Source organism: Coffea arabica, chromosome 7c (assembly GCF_036785885.1).
Source record: "Coffea arabica cultivar ET-39 chromosome 7c, Coffea Arabica ET-39 HiFi, whole genome shotgun sequence".
Classification (NCBI taxonomy): Eukaryota; Viridiplantae; Streptophyta; class Magnoliopsida; order Gentianales; family Rubiaceae; genus Coffea; species Coffea arabica.
In genome coordinates, this window is record NC_092322.1 from 5,824,654 (window position 1) to 5,843,979 (window position 19,326).

General features: G+C 37.3%; 3 protein-coding genes across 10 annotated transcripts; 2 read left to right on the plus strand and 1 right to left on the minus strand.

The window, feature by feature from the left end:
* The first annotated feature begins 271 nt into the window (after positions 1-271).
* On the plus strand, positions 272-11,604 carry LOC140010409 (DNA ligase 6-like). Of its 5 annotated transcripts, XM_072057348.1 has the most exons (19): positions 276-2,779; positions 2,879-2,996; positions 3,143-3,224; positions 3,769-3,871; positions 3,986-4,082; positions 4,603-4,705; positions 5,452-5,565; positions 5,801-5,848; positions 6,137-6,234; positions 6,334-6,399; positions 7,743-7,902; positions 8,048-8,155; positions 9,187-9,236; positions 9,492-9,526; positions 9,639-9,700; positions 9,773-9,934; positions 10,011-10,099; positions 10,504-10,603; positions 11,148-11,604. In XM_072057348.1, exons 1-19 carry the CDS (start codon positions 409-411, stop codon positions 11,454-11,456), a joined length of 4,275 nt encoding a protein of 1,424 aa, XP_071913449.1. In that variant the 5' UTR covers positions 276-408; the 3' UTR covers positions 11,457-11,604. The 5 variants fall into 5 exon arrangements, 3 of the variants coding, with proteins under 3 accessions (XP_071913450.1, XP_071913451.1, XP_071913449.1); XR_011817714.1 differs by lacking the exon at positions 9,187-9,236 and having other exon boundaries at positions 272-2,779; XM_072057349.1 differs by lacking the exon at positions 9,187-9,236 and having other exon boundaries at positions 275-2,779; positions 9,492-9,552.
* A 495-nt stretch (positions 11,605-12,099) lies between these two features.
* Positions 12,100-15,666, plus strand: LOC113697743 (histone chaperone ASF1B). 2 transcript variants are annotated; one of them, XM_027217318.2, is made up of 4 exons: positions 12,226-12,477; positions 12,667-12,744; positions 14,678-14,793; positions 14,885-15,479. In XM_027217318.2, exons 1-4 carry the CDS (start codon positions 12,369-12,371, stop codon positions 15,233-15,235), a joined length of 654 nt encoding a protein of 217 aa, XP_027073119.1. In that variant the 5' UTR covers positions 12,226-12,368; the 3' UTR covers positions 15,236-15,479. The 2 variants fall into 2 exon arrangements, with proteins under 2 accessions (XP_027073120.1, XP_027073119.1); XM_027217319.2 differs by lacking the exon at positions 12,667-12,744 and having other exon boundaries at positions 12,100-12,477; positions 14,885-15,666.
* Positions 15,667-16,425: 759 nt separating this feature from the next.
* On the minus strand, positions 16,426-19,314 carry LOC113697872 (uncharacterized). Of its 3 annotated transcripts, none has more exons than XM_027217466.2 (7): positions 19,126-19,314; positions 18,478-18,703; positions 18,059-18,109; positions 17,518-17,756; positions 17,092-17,202; positions 16,932-16,994; positions 16,426-16,852 (listed from the first exon to the last, which is right to left on the minus strand). In XM_027217466.2, the coding sequence occupies exons 2-7, from the start codon at positions 18,671-18,673 to the stop codon at positions 16,769-16,771; spliced, it is 744 nt and encodes a 247-aa protein (XP_027073267.1). In that variant the 5' UTR covers positions 18,674-18,703; positions 19,126-19,314; the 3' UTR covers positions 16,426-16,768. The 3 variants fall into 3 exon arrangements, with proteins under 3 accessions (XP_027073267.1, XP_027073266.1, XP_071913454.1); XM_027217465.2 differs by having other exon boundaries at positions 18,478-18,726; XM_072057353.1 differs by having other exon boundaries at positions 17,518-17,753; positions 19,126-19,310.
* Between the last annotated feature and the right edge of the window lie 12 nt (positions 19,315-19,326).

Consider the following 19,326-nt stretch of genomic DNA (forward strand, 5'->3'; position numbering starts at 1 on the left):
TTCAAGTACTTTTGAAAAATGAACATATTTAAGATATGAATTCACATTTTTATATATAATTTTTAAATGTATATTTAATTGTAGGCCAATATTTTTGGAATATTTTGTATAATTGGTTGAAATATAACCAAAAATATAATTTTAATATTTTTAAAACTTATAAAAATATAAAATAATTATAACAACATATAATGTGAGCGAATTAAAAAAAGGTGGCGATCGTTGACCCGGGCTGCTATCCAATCCGAATTTAACAACATTGCCAAAAACAGGTCCGGCACCCAAACCTTTTGGCGCCAGTCCAACCGGCTCGCTGTCGCGCGTTATAAACTACTTAACAACTGCATCAGTCCCCGCTAATTTCCCTCCTGGAAACCACCGTCCGCTTATGACCACCGACAAACCGCCATGTCTTCAACTGTGCTCGAAAGCCAATCCCTAACCCTTGACTCCACCACTCGCTACCTGGGCGCTCACACCACCGTCTCCTCTCAACCGCCGCCCATTTCCCACCCCCTCCCCCCGCTTCCTTCCTCACTTCCCCAACCCAAACTCATTCCTAAAACCCGCTTTATCATCGACGGTTTCAAACACGCCGGTGACTTCTCCGTCTCTTACTTCCTTTCTCACTTCCACTCTGATCACTACACCGGGCTCAACCCCTTTTGGTCGAAAGGCGTCATTTATTGCTCCTCCGTCACTGCCCGCCTTCTTATTGAAGTCCTCAAAGTCCCCTCGGCCTTCGTTGTTGCATTGCCCCTCTCCGAACGGTTTCTGATAGACGGATGTGAGGTTGTCCTCGTTGACGCCAACCATTGTCCCGGGGCAGTTCAGTTTTTGTTTAAGGTTCCAGTTAATGGAGGTAAATTCGAGAAATATGTTCATACCGGTGATTTTCGCTATTCTGATTCCATGAAATTGGTACCGTTGCTAAGTGAATTCATTGGTTCTGATGCTGTGTTTTTGGATACTACCTACTGTAACCCGAAATATGTCTTTCCGGGACAGCAGGAGTCAATTGAATACATTGTTGGGGTTATAGAGAGAGTTGGAGCTGAAAATGAGGGTAAGTTGAAGAATGTTTTGTTTCTTGTTGCTACTTATGTTATTGGGAAAGAGAAGATTTTGCTGGAAATTTCACAGAGGTGTAAGATGAAGATTCATGTCAACGCCAGGAAAATGGCTGTTTTGAGTGTTCTGGGGTTGGGGGAGTGTGGAGTGTTTACTGAGGATGAGACGGAGAGTAATGTTCATGTTGTTGGTTGGAATGTGTTGGGCGAGACTTGGCCGTATTTTCGACCTAATTTTGTTAGCATGAAGGAAATTATGAAGGACAGAGGGTATTCTAAGGTTGTGGGATTTGTTCCGACAGGATGGACTTATGAAGTGAAGAAGAATAAGTTTGCGGTGAGGACAAAGGATTCATTTGAAATACACCTTGTGCCTTATAGTGAGCATTCAAATTATGATGAACTTAGGGAGTACATAAAGTTTTTGAAACCTAAACGTGTTATACCTACAGTGGGCATTGATGTGGAGAAACTTGATGGTAAACATGCAAATGCACTTCGAAAACATTTTGTGGGTTTGGTTGATGAGATGGCTGCTAAGGAAGAATTCTTGATGGGTTTCCACCAAAAGGCCAAGGAGGGGGTTGGGAAGGATGACAATGCTGGTTCTTCAGCGCCAACTGTTTTGTTAAAGCAGGGGAGTGAGGATATGTTGTCCGTAATTGAATGCAGCAAAAATATTGAGAACGATGATGTTTTAAACTCTTCACTTTCTAAGGAGGGAAGTGCTTCACATGATATTGAGATTGTAAATCAAGAGGACATAGAGGAATCTACACAAGAACTTTGTGACTGTTTACCCAGCTGGGTCACTCGAAGTCAGATGTTGGATTTACTCAACAGCTCAGGAAGAAATGTAGTTGAAGCGGTTTCCCAGTTTTATGAACATGAAACTGAGTTTTATGAGCAAGTTGCTTCAAACATATCCTCTGCATGTAAATCTCCCTCAAACTCAGAATTAGTAGAGTGCAAATTGCCAGCTAAGTCAACAGAAGGTTTATTTGCATCGTCTGCTAAACTAAGTGGAGTTGAATCTGGATTGCCTTATAAATGCTGTCCTGATAATATGCTTTCTAAAACTCAGGATATATCTTTTAGAGAAAGGCTTAAGCTACCAAGAACTATTAACCCAAGTAAGAGTGGAAGTTCTCCAGGGAAGAGGAAGAGAACTCCTGAAAATAAAACAAGCAAAAAAGCTAAAAGGAAAACAATTCCGGAGTCAAATGGGCCAAAACAGCATACTATAACAAAGTTTTTCCAAAAATTAGTCCCTTCTGTTTCTCAAGCTGAAGAGATTGTAGCTGCATCTGGGCATTCTCATGATGATGATGCTGTGATGTTAAATCACTGTACTGAGAGATACAAAGTCGAGGTGGATCAGTTTATTCAGATTGTGAATGGTGACAACGCATTAAGAAGGCATGCTGCTGAGATCTTGGAGAAGACAAAAGGAGATGTTAATGTGGCACTAGATATCTATTTTAACAATTCTGGTGGTAGTATCATGGAGAAAAAAGTCAGCCTGTCAGAGAGAATTAATGAGTTCCAGATTCAACCGTCAAAAGGGAATAGCTCTTCTGACCAATGTGCTCAGACGTTAGAGGGATTGACATGTGAGACTGTCACATCTTTAACTGTACAACCAACAGATAATGTAGGTGTGAATTACGTATCGTTACTGCCTGAAAAATATTCTCCCATTGAGCATGGTTGGTTTCTAGTTATTGTCTTAATTCTCTTTCCTTATACAGAGAGTTATTTATGTAGGAGAGTTATTATATGTAATGTGTATCATTGACTTTATCCAGCTTGCTGGAAAAAGGGGGAGCCTGCCCCATACCTACATCTTGCACGATGTTTTAATCTGCTTGAGGAAGAAAGGGGTAAAATAAAAGCTACATCGATGCTTTGCAATATGTTTAGGAGGTTTGTTTTCTGGAAAAATATACGTCCTTTTTTTTTGCTATCTTTTCAGAATCTATAACCTCCACAATCGGTCAACATTAGCCTTTTTTGTGGCACATGGAAAGTTATTGTGTCATCATTTAATCACTTTACTGTTCAATATGCAGCTTGCTGACCTTGTCTCCAGAAGATGTGTTACCTTCTGTGTACTTGTGTACCAACAAGATTGCTCCTGACCATGAGAACATGGTTAGTGTGTTTTACTGTTGTTGTTGCTTTCAGCATTGTTGTGCTGTTGCCTGCTCTATCTGTCTCCCTCGTAAAGTTTTCTCCTCTCTTGGCATATTTCCATTCCCTTGGTCAACATCCTCATGTTATTGGCTTTATATGCATGAATCCACACCGTTTATTTCCTCATAGTACTTGATTTTGATTTGGTTTTCCTTTATGTTCTTTCTCAGCGTGCTTTGTTCTATTTTCCAAATTCTTACCAGAAAGAAAGAGCTTTCTTCCTAATTGTCGTTTTCACACTTAAAGGTTGTCTGCTTTGAATTATTTTTAGCCCTTCCTCTTGTTGACCCTTGAGAGTCAGAAGCCTTAAATATACTGCTGTTTTAGATTTTAAAGTTGATATCGATCACATGTTTGAGTTCCATGGATCATTTCTATGTTAATATTTTGGATCATTTTATTCACCTTAAGTGGTAATAGTAAGTGTATCTCGGTAACTTATTGGTAATCAATTTATTCCTTTATTTATTGACTGGAAGGCATTGGGCGATTGTGTGCACAGGAACTTAATATTGGTGGTAGCATTGTTGTAGCAGCATTGGAAGATGCTTGTGGGACAAACAAATCTAGAGTGCGTGACTTGTATAACAGCCTAGGTGATCTTGGTATGAAAAATTACTTTTGTTTATTGTTTGCTTAATGGCTATATGCTACTCTTTACAAGGTTGGATCATGATTGTGTTTAAAAATTCATGTTAAACTGGTGCATACTTAATTAGGTGATGTTGCTCAGCTTTGTCGAACAACACAACCACTACTTGCTCCTCATGCTGGGCTTACTGTTCGAGGTGTCTATTCTGTTCTTCGAAAGATAAGGTACAATATGCATAATTTCACAGTCAGCAAATCATATTTTCACTATATCACTTTCAACAAGTGAATATTAGTGGTCGAGTAGTGTTATTCTGGTTTCCCCTTTTCTCCATACTTGATCATGAGCTACCCTGTATTCAGTGGTGGAGCCAGTGGGTGACAGTTGGTTTGCTGGAAATTATATATGTATTGGTTAGTTATCTTCAATTTGACAGGGCATTCTAATTTTGCTAAGGTCGTGGTAGAAATTTTCATTTTCTCATTGGTGTGTGGCAGATGTTATAAGATTACGCCTGTTGTTAAAACATTCTTCAAAATGGAAACATGTCAATTATTTTTCCTTGACAGATTTCTAGCAAGATTAACTTCTTTTCTGTATACACCTTAAAAAGCAGATTGTGTTTTTTTTTCTTTTTTGTATCTTCGGATGTGTCTTATTGTTTAAATTTTTTTTTTCTTTCTTTTTTAAAGATTATGGTAGTCCAGTATGGATTCTGCCATTTTTTCATGTACAATTCATCAGTTTACAAACAGGTAGTGGAAGCACAGCTCGGAAGAAAAACCTTATAGTGAATCTTATGCGTTCATGTAGAGAAATGGAGATGAAGTTTCTTGTCAGGACCTTGGTATGGCATGCTTTATCTGAAATTTCTTCTTATACTGTTAAGTCACAATCTTTTAGCACAGTTGGTTGATCTTGAAAGATTAATCTTTTGAGTTCTAGTTGATTCTGCATTGAGCTATAACTGGTGTTAATAGTTTGTTTGATTTTCTTGATGTGAAAAGAATCAAGATGTAGAAAATTTAATGCGTTACCTTTTTGTTGATGTTTATTAGTTAACTTGGAATCTAATGTGTTGGCCGTGAGATAAAAGTATTTTGCTTTTGTGTCATGGTTGTGTTCCAGCACCCTAGTCATCTTTTCTTTTTCCTTTCTTTTTTCTTTTTTTCATTTTTTCCGGTTATAAAGTGTGAGTTAGCCTCTTAAGGGTGAGGACAATTATGGTAATATACATGATAAACCAAGAAGTTTTTAAAGATAATGAAGGATAAGTGAGAAATGATGCTACTTTATCTTTTATCAGTATCCACTACATGGGTATGCTATCTAGGAATAGCTAGCCAAATATGAGGATGAGTAGGGTGGTGATGTATGAGTCAGAGTTGGTCTCTTGAAGAGATCCTGTTTATGTGAATGATTATATTGTATTTTCACACTCATAGTTTTCCATATGCATTGAAAAAGGAGATCATATGATCTGCACTAGAAAATATCATACAGAATGATCTACATGAGATGATGTGTAGTTAATTTTCTGCTGATCATGCATATAGTACGGTGGTGGTCTTTTGATCTTTATTCTATATGTAGGTTAGAAATTTGCGTATTGGAGCGATGATGAGAACTGTTTTGCCTGCATTAGCACAAGCTATTGTAATAACCTCCAGTGAAGGACCTGTTGAAAATTTGAAGGATCATCTTCAAGTATGTTCCCTTCTTTGGGGTCAGAAATCATGAGATTTTACTTCTCAAAAGAAATGTTGTTGACGTGGCTTTTACTTGCTGGGGAAAAACAACTACTAGTTTCCACCATGTTCTGGTTGAACAATGTTTTTATTTAGATGTGATTCCTATTACACTACCTTTTGTCCAATGTACCATTTAATAACTTTTTCCTTCTGATTATTGCATTAAATTTCTTTTTCTTTCTTGTTCTTAGTGCCTTTCTTCAGCTGTCGTTGACGCTTATAACATACTTCCTCATTTGGTAAGCATTTCGTTCTATGTACTAGTGCATGGCATATGCATTTTAAAGGTGTTGATTGAATATTGAAATTTTTATGTGTGAATGATATTGTATTATCATAATGCACCATGTTATCCTTCTGTAATTTGTTTGGTTTTGACAATGCTGTCAATGAAGATAAAAGCTTCTTTTATTGTTTAATGTGTATTAATATCTATGAGTTGTCTGATTATTCTTCTGAATGAAAATATTAGCTATAGCATCTTCAAACCATTAATGCCCTGAATGCTTTGATTTGCTGTTGATTAGGATTTACTAATACCCAAATTAATGGAGAAAGGAGTTCAATTTTCTTCAATGGCTTTATCAATGGTTCCTGGCATACCCATCAAGCCAATGCTTGCAAAGTATGTTTGCCACCTACTTCTGCTGCTTTTATACTTCCTCCTTTTGTCTTATTTAATTGATGCTATCTCTCTTTGTATTAATTATTCTTATTCTTGTAGGATTACTAATGGATCCCCTCAGGTTCTGAAGCTCTTTCAAAACAAAGCCTTGACGTGTGAATATAAGTAAGTTCTCCACAAATTTGCTATTGCTTTTTCTTTTGTATTGCCGATCTTTCTGTTTTTGACAATTCTTGCACGCTTGGTTTCTACACAGCATGAATTTCTTGAATGCTTAGTAGGAGACAGTTTGATGGTACACCTTAGTGGCTCTAGCAATCTCATTTTATACATTCCGTTCTGGAAGTCTAGCTATTTTATGGGTGAGTAGTAAAAATGCTAGAACTTTTTTTTCAATTCTGAGATCCTTTCTTCACGTAATGGGTTCGCACTCATTTGTGTTTTTGCCGAATTATATATATAATGTTTCGGATGGGGTTCTGCCATTTACGCATGTGCCCAAATACTTCAAAGTTCCTTGGCACTTCAGTTAGTGGATTGAAGTTATTTTTTTCACTTAATTTAAGGTGAGATAACTCTAATATTTGGCGCTTGTGTGGTTGGCTTGGTGAAGGTTATATCCATCGTGGAAGATTTCTAATTTTTTTGGAGGTGCCCTATGTTTATAAACTGATGTAGATTTATGTTCTTAAGACAAGCCTCAAATTTTTGCGCTATCAGAAGTTTATATCAAGTATTTCAATGGTTTTACTTCATGGATGTAATGGCCTGTGATCCAATTGTTTAGGTTGATTTGTCTGGTTTCTGGATCCTGATATGCTTCCCCCAATTTAATGCCATTCATTGAAGTCAGAATCTTTTACATGTTGGATTAGTTGAATACTTTTGCTCAACGAGAAAAAATCCATTGCATGACTTTGCATCATTCTTGTCTAAAAGATTTGGACTTCATACTGGGATGCTTTTCAAACTGAATATGTTTGCCTTCTCTTCCTTTGATTGGGTTGGGTTCAGAGGTATCTTATTTCTCAAATATTATTTATCACTGTTAAGATTGGCTTTCACATCCAAGGAAGCATACCAGTCTGATCACATTGAAGTGTTTGGTGCACTTTTTTATGAATTCGGATCTGAACTGCATATTACTCCATGCTTTGTTGGTCTGATAATTAAGAGGGGAAAAGGATGCCACAGGTCCTTGAATTTAGAATCTATAAGGCCGTTATGTTACAACATTTGCTTGATATTTAAATCCAATTTCTGATCCATCCATGTATTTGCTCCAAAAGATGTATGGTTTTCAAGGCGCACAATCTTGTTTTTCTCCTATAGGATGTGGAATTTGTTTGCAATCTTCTGTTTGAATTTCGTATGTTATTGTGAGAAAGAGCAAATCACAAGTAACTTATGTAGATTAAAAAATAAAAAAAAACTTTATTTACAATGTCCTTTCTTAATTGAAAAGTCTGTCCAGACTTTTCTGAGCAGCATATATTTTCATTTTTCAGATATGATGGCCAGCGAGCCCAAATTCACAGATTAGATAATGGATCTGTTCATGTATTCTCACGGAGTGGGGATGAAACAACAACAAAATTCCCTGATTTATTAGATATAATTGGGGAAGCATGCGGCTCTGCTTCAATAACTTTCATAGTGGATGCAGAGGTATATTGCTTCTCTGATGAAATATACTAGACTTGTCGGCTTTGAAATTCATGCTGATTATTTTTGTGCATGGCTTGAAATGATTATTACCGTCTTCAATCATGGTCGTCTGTTTGTTTATTTGTGTATGACCTTGCATTTCCAGGTAGTTGCAATTGATAGGAAGAAAAATATGAAGCTTATGTCATTCCAAGAATTATCTTCTCGGGAAAGAGGAAGTAAAGATTCCATGGTTTCTGTAGGAAAAATAAAGGTAGCATGTTATGTTCTTTTACATATTGGGAACCTCTACTTTTCTTAAAAATTTTGTAGAGTTTTGTGTTATTGGGAGTGCCAATTGGGTATAAATTTGCATTTGGATTACTGTTACTTGCCATATGGTTCTGCTGTTCTTGTTGACATCATTGATATGCACTGGGACGAAAGTAGTAAACTTAATTCTTTCATTGTATTCTCTCCTAAACCTAGATAACTTAAGATTTTTGTTCTGCATTACATGGTTACCTATTGAAGGAGGTCGAAGCTGTTCGACGCTGAAAATGATTACACAAGATTATGGAAATTTCCCGCTAAGAACATTTGGCATTTATTTTGTCTTCTAATGGTCACGGCTATTTTTTTTCCTAATGTCATAACTGTTCAATGATTATCTGGGAATCAGAAAGGAAGAAACAAGATGAATCTAAGAGAAGTTTGGTCATTATCCAAAAGCCATGTTTGTTTTTCTCCAGTAGGTTTGTCTATTGGAATCCAGAACCAGGTTGTGGCATGAAGAGAGTTTTATGGATATTTTAACCTAAATAGTGGTCAAATTGTTTCTGCAAGCAGTTAGCCGAGCAGTATTTTGTCTTCTCTTATTTAGGTACTAGGCATTTACAAAAGCCATTTTAAGAAAGATAAAAGCATGAATGCTCCTTGCATTTTGATGATGAATTGTTCAAATTCTTGAAGAAGCCAATCATGATCATTTTGCATTAATTGAAGGTCAGGAGTTTCCGGAGAAAGAATGAATGTGCATTAATGTGAGCTATCTAAATAAATCGAGCAGTCAGTTTTTTCACCTTTGAATAAAAGAAAGTAGAAATTGAAAAGCAAAATGAAACATGTGTAAGAAGCTTTTAAAAAGGCGAGGTTTTGAGAAGGAAGAAGTTAAAATCAGCTGAACTAAAGCATCTGAAAACAGGCCTATCAAGTGCTTCATTATCTACGGGTTTTCATTCATTTCTTTTACCTCCTTATTACTTAGTAGTATTACAAGCTTCTGACATTTTGTTATATATGCAGGTTGATATTTGTGTTTTCATCTTTGATATTATGTTCGCGAATGGGAAGCAGTAATGATCTTGTACCTTTCTACAAACATTTATGGTTTAAATCATGTTTTACTGTCATGTATGATATTCAATATCAAGCTATGGTTATACTTTATAGCAGTCTACAGGGGATTTGAGAAAGGTTCTGAACTCTTATGTCACCATCAATCTGTTTGGTCTCATTTTCATCTAAACTAAATGATTAATCTTGCCTGCGACTAGTTTGATTTATATAGTTTTACGTCTCTCACTGATCTTGATTCACATTTTCTCCAGGTTGTTGAGCCTTCCCCTTCGCCAAAGACGGATGCGTATGCACTTTCTCCATCTTTGCAGAGTAGATTTTTCTATCTTACCTGGGGGTGACTTTTAATTGCATAGATCTTATTTTAAGCTCATTTTAAACTTGCTTCTGAATTACAGATTTGAAGGACTTGTTTGGTCAGGAGAGACCAGGTTATTTGGAGTATGCAAAAGAAATTACGGTAAGTAATTTATTGTTAACACATATGATAGCCACTTTGTTGTCAAAGATGTCATGAATTTACTTCGTTTAGGTGGAGGCAGAAGATGCTTGTCCAAATAATGAAGCCACATTGACCAGGATGAATTGTTTTCTTGATAATGCAATCCATTCCTCCTGTGAAGGAGTCATGGTTAAATCTCTTGATGTGGATGCTGGATATACTCCGTCAAAGCGTTCTGATGCATGGTTAAAGGTGACGTAACAGAAGTTATAAAATCTTAACAAAGCAAAACAATTGTTGCTACTAACAAATAGTTTTGCTTTTGCAGGTGAAAAGAGATTATGTGGAAGGTCTAAGTGATTCGTTGGATTTAGTCCCTATAGGTGCTTGGCACGGGAATGGAAGAAAAGCAGGATGGTAATAATCCAGCTATTTCTTGTTCTGCACTTTTATCCTACTGTTTGTATGCATCAGCTCTTTTCCCTTACTTTGGTAAGCTCGTCTAGATATTTTATTTCCAGATGAATGGAACCCATCATGCGGTGTTGAGAAAATACGTTAGATAATCATTAGCCTCTTAAGTTTCTCAATTGGAACGCAAATATTTCAATCATTAATATCGTGCTAGTGAAAGATATCTTCTTTATTTCTTAAATGTTTAACTTAAGGCTGTTTATGATGCTTCAGATTTTTCCTTTAGTGTCATGTTGGATTTTTCAGGAGCAAAGATTGTTTTCCTTTTCTTCATTAGGAAACCCAAAGACTTGTTTTTAGTTGCATCTTTGATGTGTGTAATTGTTTGTTGTTTTTCAATGATTTAGGTACAGCCCTTTCCTTATGGCCTGCTACAATCCTGATACGGAAGAGTTCCAGAGTGTATGCCGTGTCATGTCTGGGTTTTCAGATTCCTTCTACAAAGAGGTAAATCAAGCATAATCTGGTATTGACTTGTTCTTTCAGTGAACTTCAAAATTCTTAGGCTGCAAAACACTTGATGACGCACAGCTGAGGGTCCTTTTACTAGTTTTTTTCTTTCGTGGGGGGTTGGGGTTGGGGGGGGGGGTTCTTTTTTACTATTTAGCTCATGGTAATTGAAGATTTTGATATGTCATAGTTAACTTGAGATTACTTGGTAGCTTTTGATGTTTCATCTATAAGATTAAAAGTAGTTAGCGTTATTGCTCTATACATGCGCATAATAGTAGTCTCCGTGGCTATTAATTAGATTGAAACCTTCAGTTAGGTTGGTGGTGTTGTCTGTGAGAGTTGTGTCATTAGTTGTAACATCTTTTTATCCGAGTTCAAATCTTCGTATGAATATGCAAAATTGATGCAAAGGATTCCTCCTCGTTGTCTTTCCAATTTGGTAAATTGCTAGGTATTGTAAGCTGCCGGTAAGTCATAAATGCATTCAGATGACTTTCCAGATGCTCAGAAACTGATCAGGCATCTATGTTTATAACAGATGAAAGATTTCTTCTCTGGGGACAAAATCCTTGCAAAGAAGCCTTCTCATTATCGAACTGTGGAGGTGCCTGATATGTGGTTTGCTGCAGAATTAGTGTGGGAGATCAGGGGTGCAGATTTCACAGTCTCCCCTGTTCACCATGCAGCCATTGGTTTAATTCATCCGTCCCGTGGGATCTCAGTCAGGTTCCCCAGATTTGTTGGATCTGTATCTGATAGAAATCCTGAGGAATGTAGCACATCTGCAGATATAGCAGAAATGTTCAATTCTCAAACTCGAAAGATGAACCTCGACAAAATAGTTTGAGCTGAGCTTTTGTATCACTGTAGATGGATAAGCTTTTTGTATGATGTAGCAATATAAACAAGATTCCTTCCATGTCTATGGCTATAAGTTGGAATCTGTTCTGTATAGAATGCTTAAACGTCATTATGGATCCATGTTGCTCGGCAAACGCAAGAACCTATGTCTGTAATCTTCGTCCACGAGAGTCTAGCAATGTCCAAGAAAGATGGAACATATCCATCCCCTCAAAAAGCTAAAAGCAGCAAATGTGCTCTAGTTATTGAACCCAGCCACTGTACAGATGTTTCTTGACCTCGGACGGAATTACTACTACTTTATCTTTTGCTCTCAGAGGCACTTGATCCTTTTGCTGCCTTAGGTCCGTCTCACGAACACGAAGGTCCTTGCCATTGCCATACGTGACAAACCAGTTTGGGTAAGCCATGTGATGTAACATAAGACTAAGACTGGATTACGATACGAGCCCAGTAAACGTCCATTTCCTAAGACGGACGGATAAGTTAGCAAGGAGAGGGAGCGGCCCAGTGGGCCCAAAAAATGCACCTCAAAAACTCCCGCCAAGCGCCAAAACCGGCTAGCCCCGGTTTCCAAACGGGTAGCCGGTGATCAAAATAATAAAGAGCTAGCCTAACAGTAATACACTGAAGAAATTGTTGTCATTCCAGCAGAAGAGAAGCAGTAGTAGAGTATTTAGTCCTTCCTCTTTGCTCTTGCTGGGCGTGTTGAGTCGCGGTCGCCGTCGTTCCTCCTATTGGGGTTTTTCTCCGCCGACCATCGAGTTCGAGGCGTTTTGCCTCCGTTCCATGAAGAAGAAATCTAGGGCTGAGCTGGTCTTGCTTCAACTTTGTCTAATAAAGCTAAAACCCCTTCGAGATTTTACAAGTTTACTTTAGCTTGCTCAAGTGGGAAAAAATGAGTGCTGTTAACATAACCAACGTCACCGTCTTGGACAATCCGGCACCGTTTCTCACCCCTTTTCAGTTCGAAATCTCCTACGAGTGCGTCACTCCTCTCAAAGACGGTAATTCTTTTCCTCTAAATAAGTTAATAGCACTTTTATAGAACTTCGAGATCCTTTTGCTACGTCGTAATCTATTATGTCGACATTCTGTTAGGATTTATGACTATTTTGTACGGTGAACAAATTGTTAAATCTGGATTTTGTGTGAGCTTGCAAGGAAAATTTATTCTACTTTTGCGGATTTTGCAGGATTCTTTTACTTACCAAATGCTTGTAAACCTAGTTGGAAAGAAGAATTATCATTGTTAACTGAAGACGGTAATCTAGGTCTCTGCATGTGTGCTCTTTTCTAGGGTTTGTAACTTCAGAATTTAATAGTTTTTTGTGGCTGAACTGGGCAGGATTACACACATGCATCATCAATTCAGCAAAGACTAAGTGTCTGGTTGTGAATTAGCTGAATTCCTTTTTTTTTTTTTAATTGATCAGTTAGATACTGTTATTAGGTGCTAATTTATAGTAGTTTCTTTCTCCGTATTAAGCAAATTGTAAGGTAGCTCTTATGTCATTTGTACTGATTTGGCAAAAATTGTTGTAAATTTAACGTAGAAGGTCCACACACTGACAATGTGGTTTAGTGCTTAATTGTTTGACTAATTCATGCATATGCACTTTGGTTTTTTAGCTTGAATCTTGTTAATGCAGCCAATTATGGGAAGGGTTAAACTGCTCTCTTTTAAAATCTATCTTGTTGTAACAGCATATGCCGGAAAGTTGAGGTGATCTGTGTCAACTAGTAAAATATTGGTGGTGCTTATAAGTAGTTTTCAGAATCCTAAAAAAATTCGCTGTCTATCTTCATTTGGGGCTTCAGTTTCATCTTAGAGCACCCAATATTGTTTAACAGATCAGATGCAGTATTCTTTTTTCTGTATAGCACCAAAAAGTGAGTGTGTTCTTTTTGAAGGACACAAAGAAAGAAACAGGTGTCATTGAGAAAACAGAAGTTACAATGACGGGGATGAGAATTCCCACAAGATAATTTTATTTAAACAGTCAAATGATTGCGTCTTCCAATTGTTGTTATATTTTGTTACCCAGATGGCCCAGTCCCACCGAAAAAAAAAACCTCAAATGCTGTTTTTTGTTAACTGTAACAAGTACCAAACTTTGGGAGCTGAAGAAGAGCGGGTGCAATTGTACTTGTCTTGATTTTGGTTTTGTGAGTTGATTGTTACTGGATTAGCATGTATGTATTGGTTAAAGTTGGAAGAATATAATCCTTTACTTGCCATGTAAAGAAATATGCTTATTTTGTATCTGCTCCAAACTTTTGCAACAGTAGCATTTTACAAGTTAGTGTTTGCAATCAGGCTAAAAGACTTGTTTTGAAAGGTTGCATGAAGAGAGAAATGAATGGGTCAATACTTTTCTAGGGCTTTTCAATGCAATTAATAGGTTGGATGTCTGCTATGTGCAATGTTAAGCCTTAAATGATTGCTTCAGTCCTCCACCACATAGTTTTGGCAACAATGAGTCACATTACGTCCATTTAGGTTCTCTGATATCAAGTCTCTTATTGGCTGTTTCCGTAGCATTAAATTCACTCATTTAAATTCATCTTTCAGCTGTGCTTTTCATGCATTGTATTGGATGTATTACGCGAATCATGCATGGATTTAAAGATATGTTTCAATTGATTAATGCGCTTAACGGGTAATAATAGGTGCTCTAGGCCATAATGGCAAGTTAATAATTGTTCTCTTCGTACATCCTTTAGTGTCTTGAATATGCCAAATCTGGAACTGGGCCTCAATATTGATTCTTTTACAGTATCATGGTTTAAGTGCTGCCATTCCATGTCTATCTAATGATGTATGGAGTTTTGGGATCTTTGGAGGATATTGCTGTGTCTTGTACGAAATTTCTGAACTGGCTCGCTGTTATCGGCTGTGTGCATCTGGTTGAACAGTTCACAAAGCAATTGTACCTCCATGTCTTAAATTTGCCTTCATGAACTATCAGATTTGGTGTTTTGTTGAACATAAAAACCATCATATTATCAGTGTTTTCTTTTGTTTTTCCCTTCTTGTTTTTGGTTATGGGGTTACTTGTGAAAGTAAATATATACATGATATCGTCCTTGCTACTGATATCCTTCAGATTGTCTTGAGTTAGCATTTGTAAAAACTTTTTGTCTTGGTATTATGAATTAGCTTTGTGGTTTTTTGCACTTGTGATAACTGTATTGCACATGCAGATTTAGAATGGAAACTCATCTATGTTGGATCTGCTGAGGATGAAACTTATGACCAGCTTTTAGAAAGCGTTCTTGTTGGGCCAGTCAATGTTGGTAATTACCGTTTTGTCTTGCAGGTAACTCCCATCGAATGAAATGTTTTTTATGAATTTGTTTACCATCTTTGTTACTCATTGCAGCTATCAACTTTTGTTGGTGACCTACCAGGCAGACCCTCCAGATCCTTCCAAAATCCGTGAAGAAGACATAATTGGTGTAACAGTGCTTCTACTGACCTGTTCTTATATGGGTCAGGAATTTGTTCGAGTGGGCTACTATGTGAACAATGACTATGATGATGACCAACTAAGAGAAGAACCTCCACAGAAAGTTTTGATTGACAGGGTTCAGAGAAATATACTTACAGACAAGCCCAGAGTGACTAAGTTCCCCATCAATTTTCACCCAGAAAATAGTGAAAGTGGAGAGCAAGGACCTCCTCCTGAACACGCAGCTGAACCAGAAGCAAATGAACAAGTGCCTGCTTCACCAGGTCATCTTTCAGATGGAGGACAATAAATCACAATGACATTAACTTTGCTTAATACCTGACTTATTTGTGTTTGAAGAGGATATCTGTCTTCTATAGGTGGACTGTCTACAGAGTCAACTGTTTCTTTTCTGCTCTATGTGTGAATCTGTGAGTGGCACACATGATTTTGAATAGCTTTGGTTAGTTAAGCTGATGATTACTGCAGCTCGTGTGCTCTTCTAGTTTTGTTGTGGAACTTACAAGACTTTGGAGGAAAAGTTTTTGGGTGTAGGCTCCTGCTTTAACATTTGCAATCTGAGTACTAGTTAGAAAAAAGCGTTTTTGCACAGCTGTATTGACAAGAGTAAGTTTAAGGACATGTCTTGAATAGTATACCTTCTGAAATGTATGTTACATTACAGTTGACATTGGCCTTTTGACCTTTGTTCACCAATTGTTAAGAATGCCTTTTCTTCTATGCTTTCCTTGCAGGTGCTCTTTAAACTATTAACTTCCGTTGTGATTTGTAGTATCCCTTTTAACTGCAGATTCGACCTTAGTCCTTCCATATATAAGTTCCCAAATACTCTGTTTGGAATAGTTGTTTTTTAGAGTATTTTAAAAAAATTTTACTGTAACAGTGTATATGAAAAAATTTTATTATAAAAATTTTTTGAAATATTTGATATATTATGAATGAGATGTTTTTTGAATTATTTGTATATTATTGTAGCATTGTAAAAAAATGGCCAATCCAAACTATGTGCGTATTAATTTAAACGAAATGTGAGGCTTTAACCCTCCAGCTGCAGGATTTTCAGTAGGTACTTGTTTAAGCCAGTAAAATGATTATTTGCGCTCATGCAGTGCAAGTACGGTAGTTAGAACCGCGTCTAATTGAGAAATGGGGCAGGAACGGTTGTCACAGCTATGATTTGGCCAAAAAAATTTGTGCGACTCAAATCACGTCTTATAACTCGATTTTCACGTCACGTGTGAGACTCACAAAAAAGTGTTATAAAATTACGTCGTGTGCAAAAAAAATTATGCCATGTGCAATAAAGGTTATGCACATGCAACCGTTTCTGCCTCTTGTCCATCTAATTGGCCCTCGACGTAAAAGAATGGACGTAAGATATCAATTTCCCACAGGGTCCTTCGAACAATTCTTAAGTTGGTTCTCAGTTCTCACAATTCATGCACACGAACCAAAAAGAAAATGAAAAGATTAGAAGCATTACCCAAAAAAAAAATGATTTAGCATTACGTTGACAAATTGGTAGTCTGAAATATCTTGCGGATGACATACTGATAGATAATGTAAATGCAAAATACGAAGAAAAAAGGAAAAAAACTGTTCCCCAGAGAATTTGCAGGATAACAGCACAAAATAGGCAACTTTGCCTTTGACCCAGCCCTCCTGCATCACTTGTCTCCAGTCCCGTCCCCCCAAGGGCCAACCTGCTGATAATGGGGGACGCAGAAAAAGGTTAACGTAGCCTCAGATCTGATATCAACAAGCTATACTTTCATTTTAGCTGCTTTGTTTTCTTGAAGGAAAGCCATCTGATTGCAATGTTTCACTTGCCATCTCTAAATCTCTTCTTGGCTGGATTCTTTGCCGATTGCCTTGCATGATCCAGGCTCGAACCTTTTCCCTTTTTCTGAAAGTCATAAGATATTCAAGATTACAATTGGCATTTATTAATGTCAACCACATTCATTGGGTGACAGAAGATTTACCTTCTTAAAATTTTTGCTGTGAATATGCCGCCGTTTGGCTCTCCCTGGGGTTTTAGGTGAAATCTGCTAAGAGTAATCATTCAATTATGCCAAGCCATCTTCCAGATCATGCTTACAGCATCAAATGATGCAGTGTACTCCCAAATGCAAGTGATCTAACCTGAGCAGAAGAGTTATTCTCTGGATCAACCTCTCCATTAGCTTTTCCATCATCATCCAGCATAAGCTTCAGCCTCCCTTCGCTCAATAACTTTTCAGATCGAGCATGTCTCTATTAAGAGATAAAGAGCATGCTTTTGTGAAATGAATCAGTAGGGACACACAATAAAGAGTTTTAATCAGTCTTACGAAGATTATACAGAAAGTAAAGGCTTCAAATGCCACACATAGATATCATTCTTCAAATGCCAGCCCTCAATTCCAACGCGAGACACAAGTAAGAAATGACACACTTCTGCATTTTAGAGAAAAATGTTGCCGCCACTGGTTGTAAAAATAGTATGCAGTAAAAAATCTAGGAAGTTTAATTAAACATAACATAGTTAAGTGTACATGTTGCATGCCCCCATTCTCATATTGTGCTTACCTTGGATTTCAAATGAGCCTTCAAGCTATCCTCTGTCAAGCAGACAATTCTGGGGCACAGCTTACACTTAAAAACAGATTTACATTTTACCACACGATCTGCAAAATCAGATGGGATATCACTAACTTCAGGCACAGAATTATGGTGTTCCAAATTGCCGTCACCAGATGGATGACTTTCCAGGATATTTTCTCCATCATTTCGAGATCCCCCATCGTCCTCACTTGTTGGTAAACCTACTAGAGGTAAAGATGGTTAGACATTTGTTCTATAGGCAATTTATATTGTATGCATCCTTAAGAGTTTACTTATAACAAAAACTAAAAGCTTCTTTGTCGTTCAGAGGGCCTAGCCATTCACGCGTTTGCTTAATACTCCAAAGTCCAAAAGATAGCAGTAAGACCATTACTACCACAAATTAGACAAGCACAGACATATGTTACCATCAAACTCTAAATTAGCATTTTCAAAATTTTAGGGCCATTTAGAAACTACAGATTTTAGGCCAAAAAATCATGTATATCAAAAGTTCCAAACCAACCTGAAGAATCTAGATTAAGTTCATTTGCAGAGCTATCCTCACTTTCATACCCTGCAGGGAGGGGGCAAAAACCATCAAGAAACAAGATGAAATACCTAAAAAAAGATAACAATGGTAAAATTAAAGCACTGCACGGAGATATCATTCATATGATACTAATACAATATATATATATCTTTAAATTTGTTATCTTTGGAAGCAAGGCAATGACACACCTTTTGAAAATTCTCACCCTGCAATGTACTAGTGTTGCTTTTCACCATTTAAGCAAGAAAGCTCCTATGAATTCTTGGTTTAGTAATTCAAAAAATGTAACAATGTACTGTCACTAACTTTTCGGCACTTTCTCACTCTCTGCGATAATAGCTCTCAAGCATTGTAAGTTACAATTTACCCACTGCCAGAAAAAACAAAGGTACCTGAAGAAGAGGAGACAGCTTGACCCCCTCTTACTTCTGCTATTCTGTCATCATTATCTCCACGTTCTTCTTCCTCCTCTTCGCTTTCTGTTTCTGCAGTGGCTTCTGCCTCCAATTCAGAGTCAGATGAAGACGAAGATTCAGAGGGAGCATCTCTATCGCCGTGATCAAGCTTGTAAAATCTCCTCTTTATCATTTTTTTTTAAATTTGGCCTCTTTTGTTTGACTACAAGAATTCAACCAATCAAACTAATAAAAAACAGAATTAGCAAGCTTCGAAAATTTTTTTTTTTTTATTAAAGTGTACAAAAGAAATTTCTGGGCTGTAAAAATTTCATCCCGACACCCTATCACTTGATGAAGCAGTCATATATCCGGCAAGGGTACGGGCACAGTCAAACAACACATCAGAATAAAAAAAATTGAAGAAAACCCCAGAAGGGTTGTTGGGTTTTTGAAACTAACAAGTCCTTCATACGCAATTAAAGGGCAGAAAACAAGGTCCATTGTTGCAAAGTTCATTCATAAAGTTAATAGGGGAGGAGGAAAGAAAAGTGAGGACATTTATGTATACACACATATTTACACCACCAACTACATGTAAATATAGGCAGTTGTATATAGAGACACGTCAGAAAAGAGAGTTACCTGAGAGGAATGGAGGGTGGGCGGTGCTGGTGGCTGATGGCGACGAGGAGCTGAAAGAGGGTTTTGGAGCGTTTTATCATACAGATGTAGGGTAGGATCGGGCGTAGTTCAATATGAGTAGTTTAAGATGACGCGGCGCCTCCTGGTAACGGGAGAACAGTTACCTGAGAATTGATGAGTGACCTTTGGATGGGAATTATT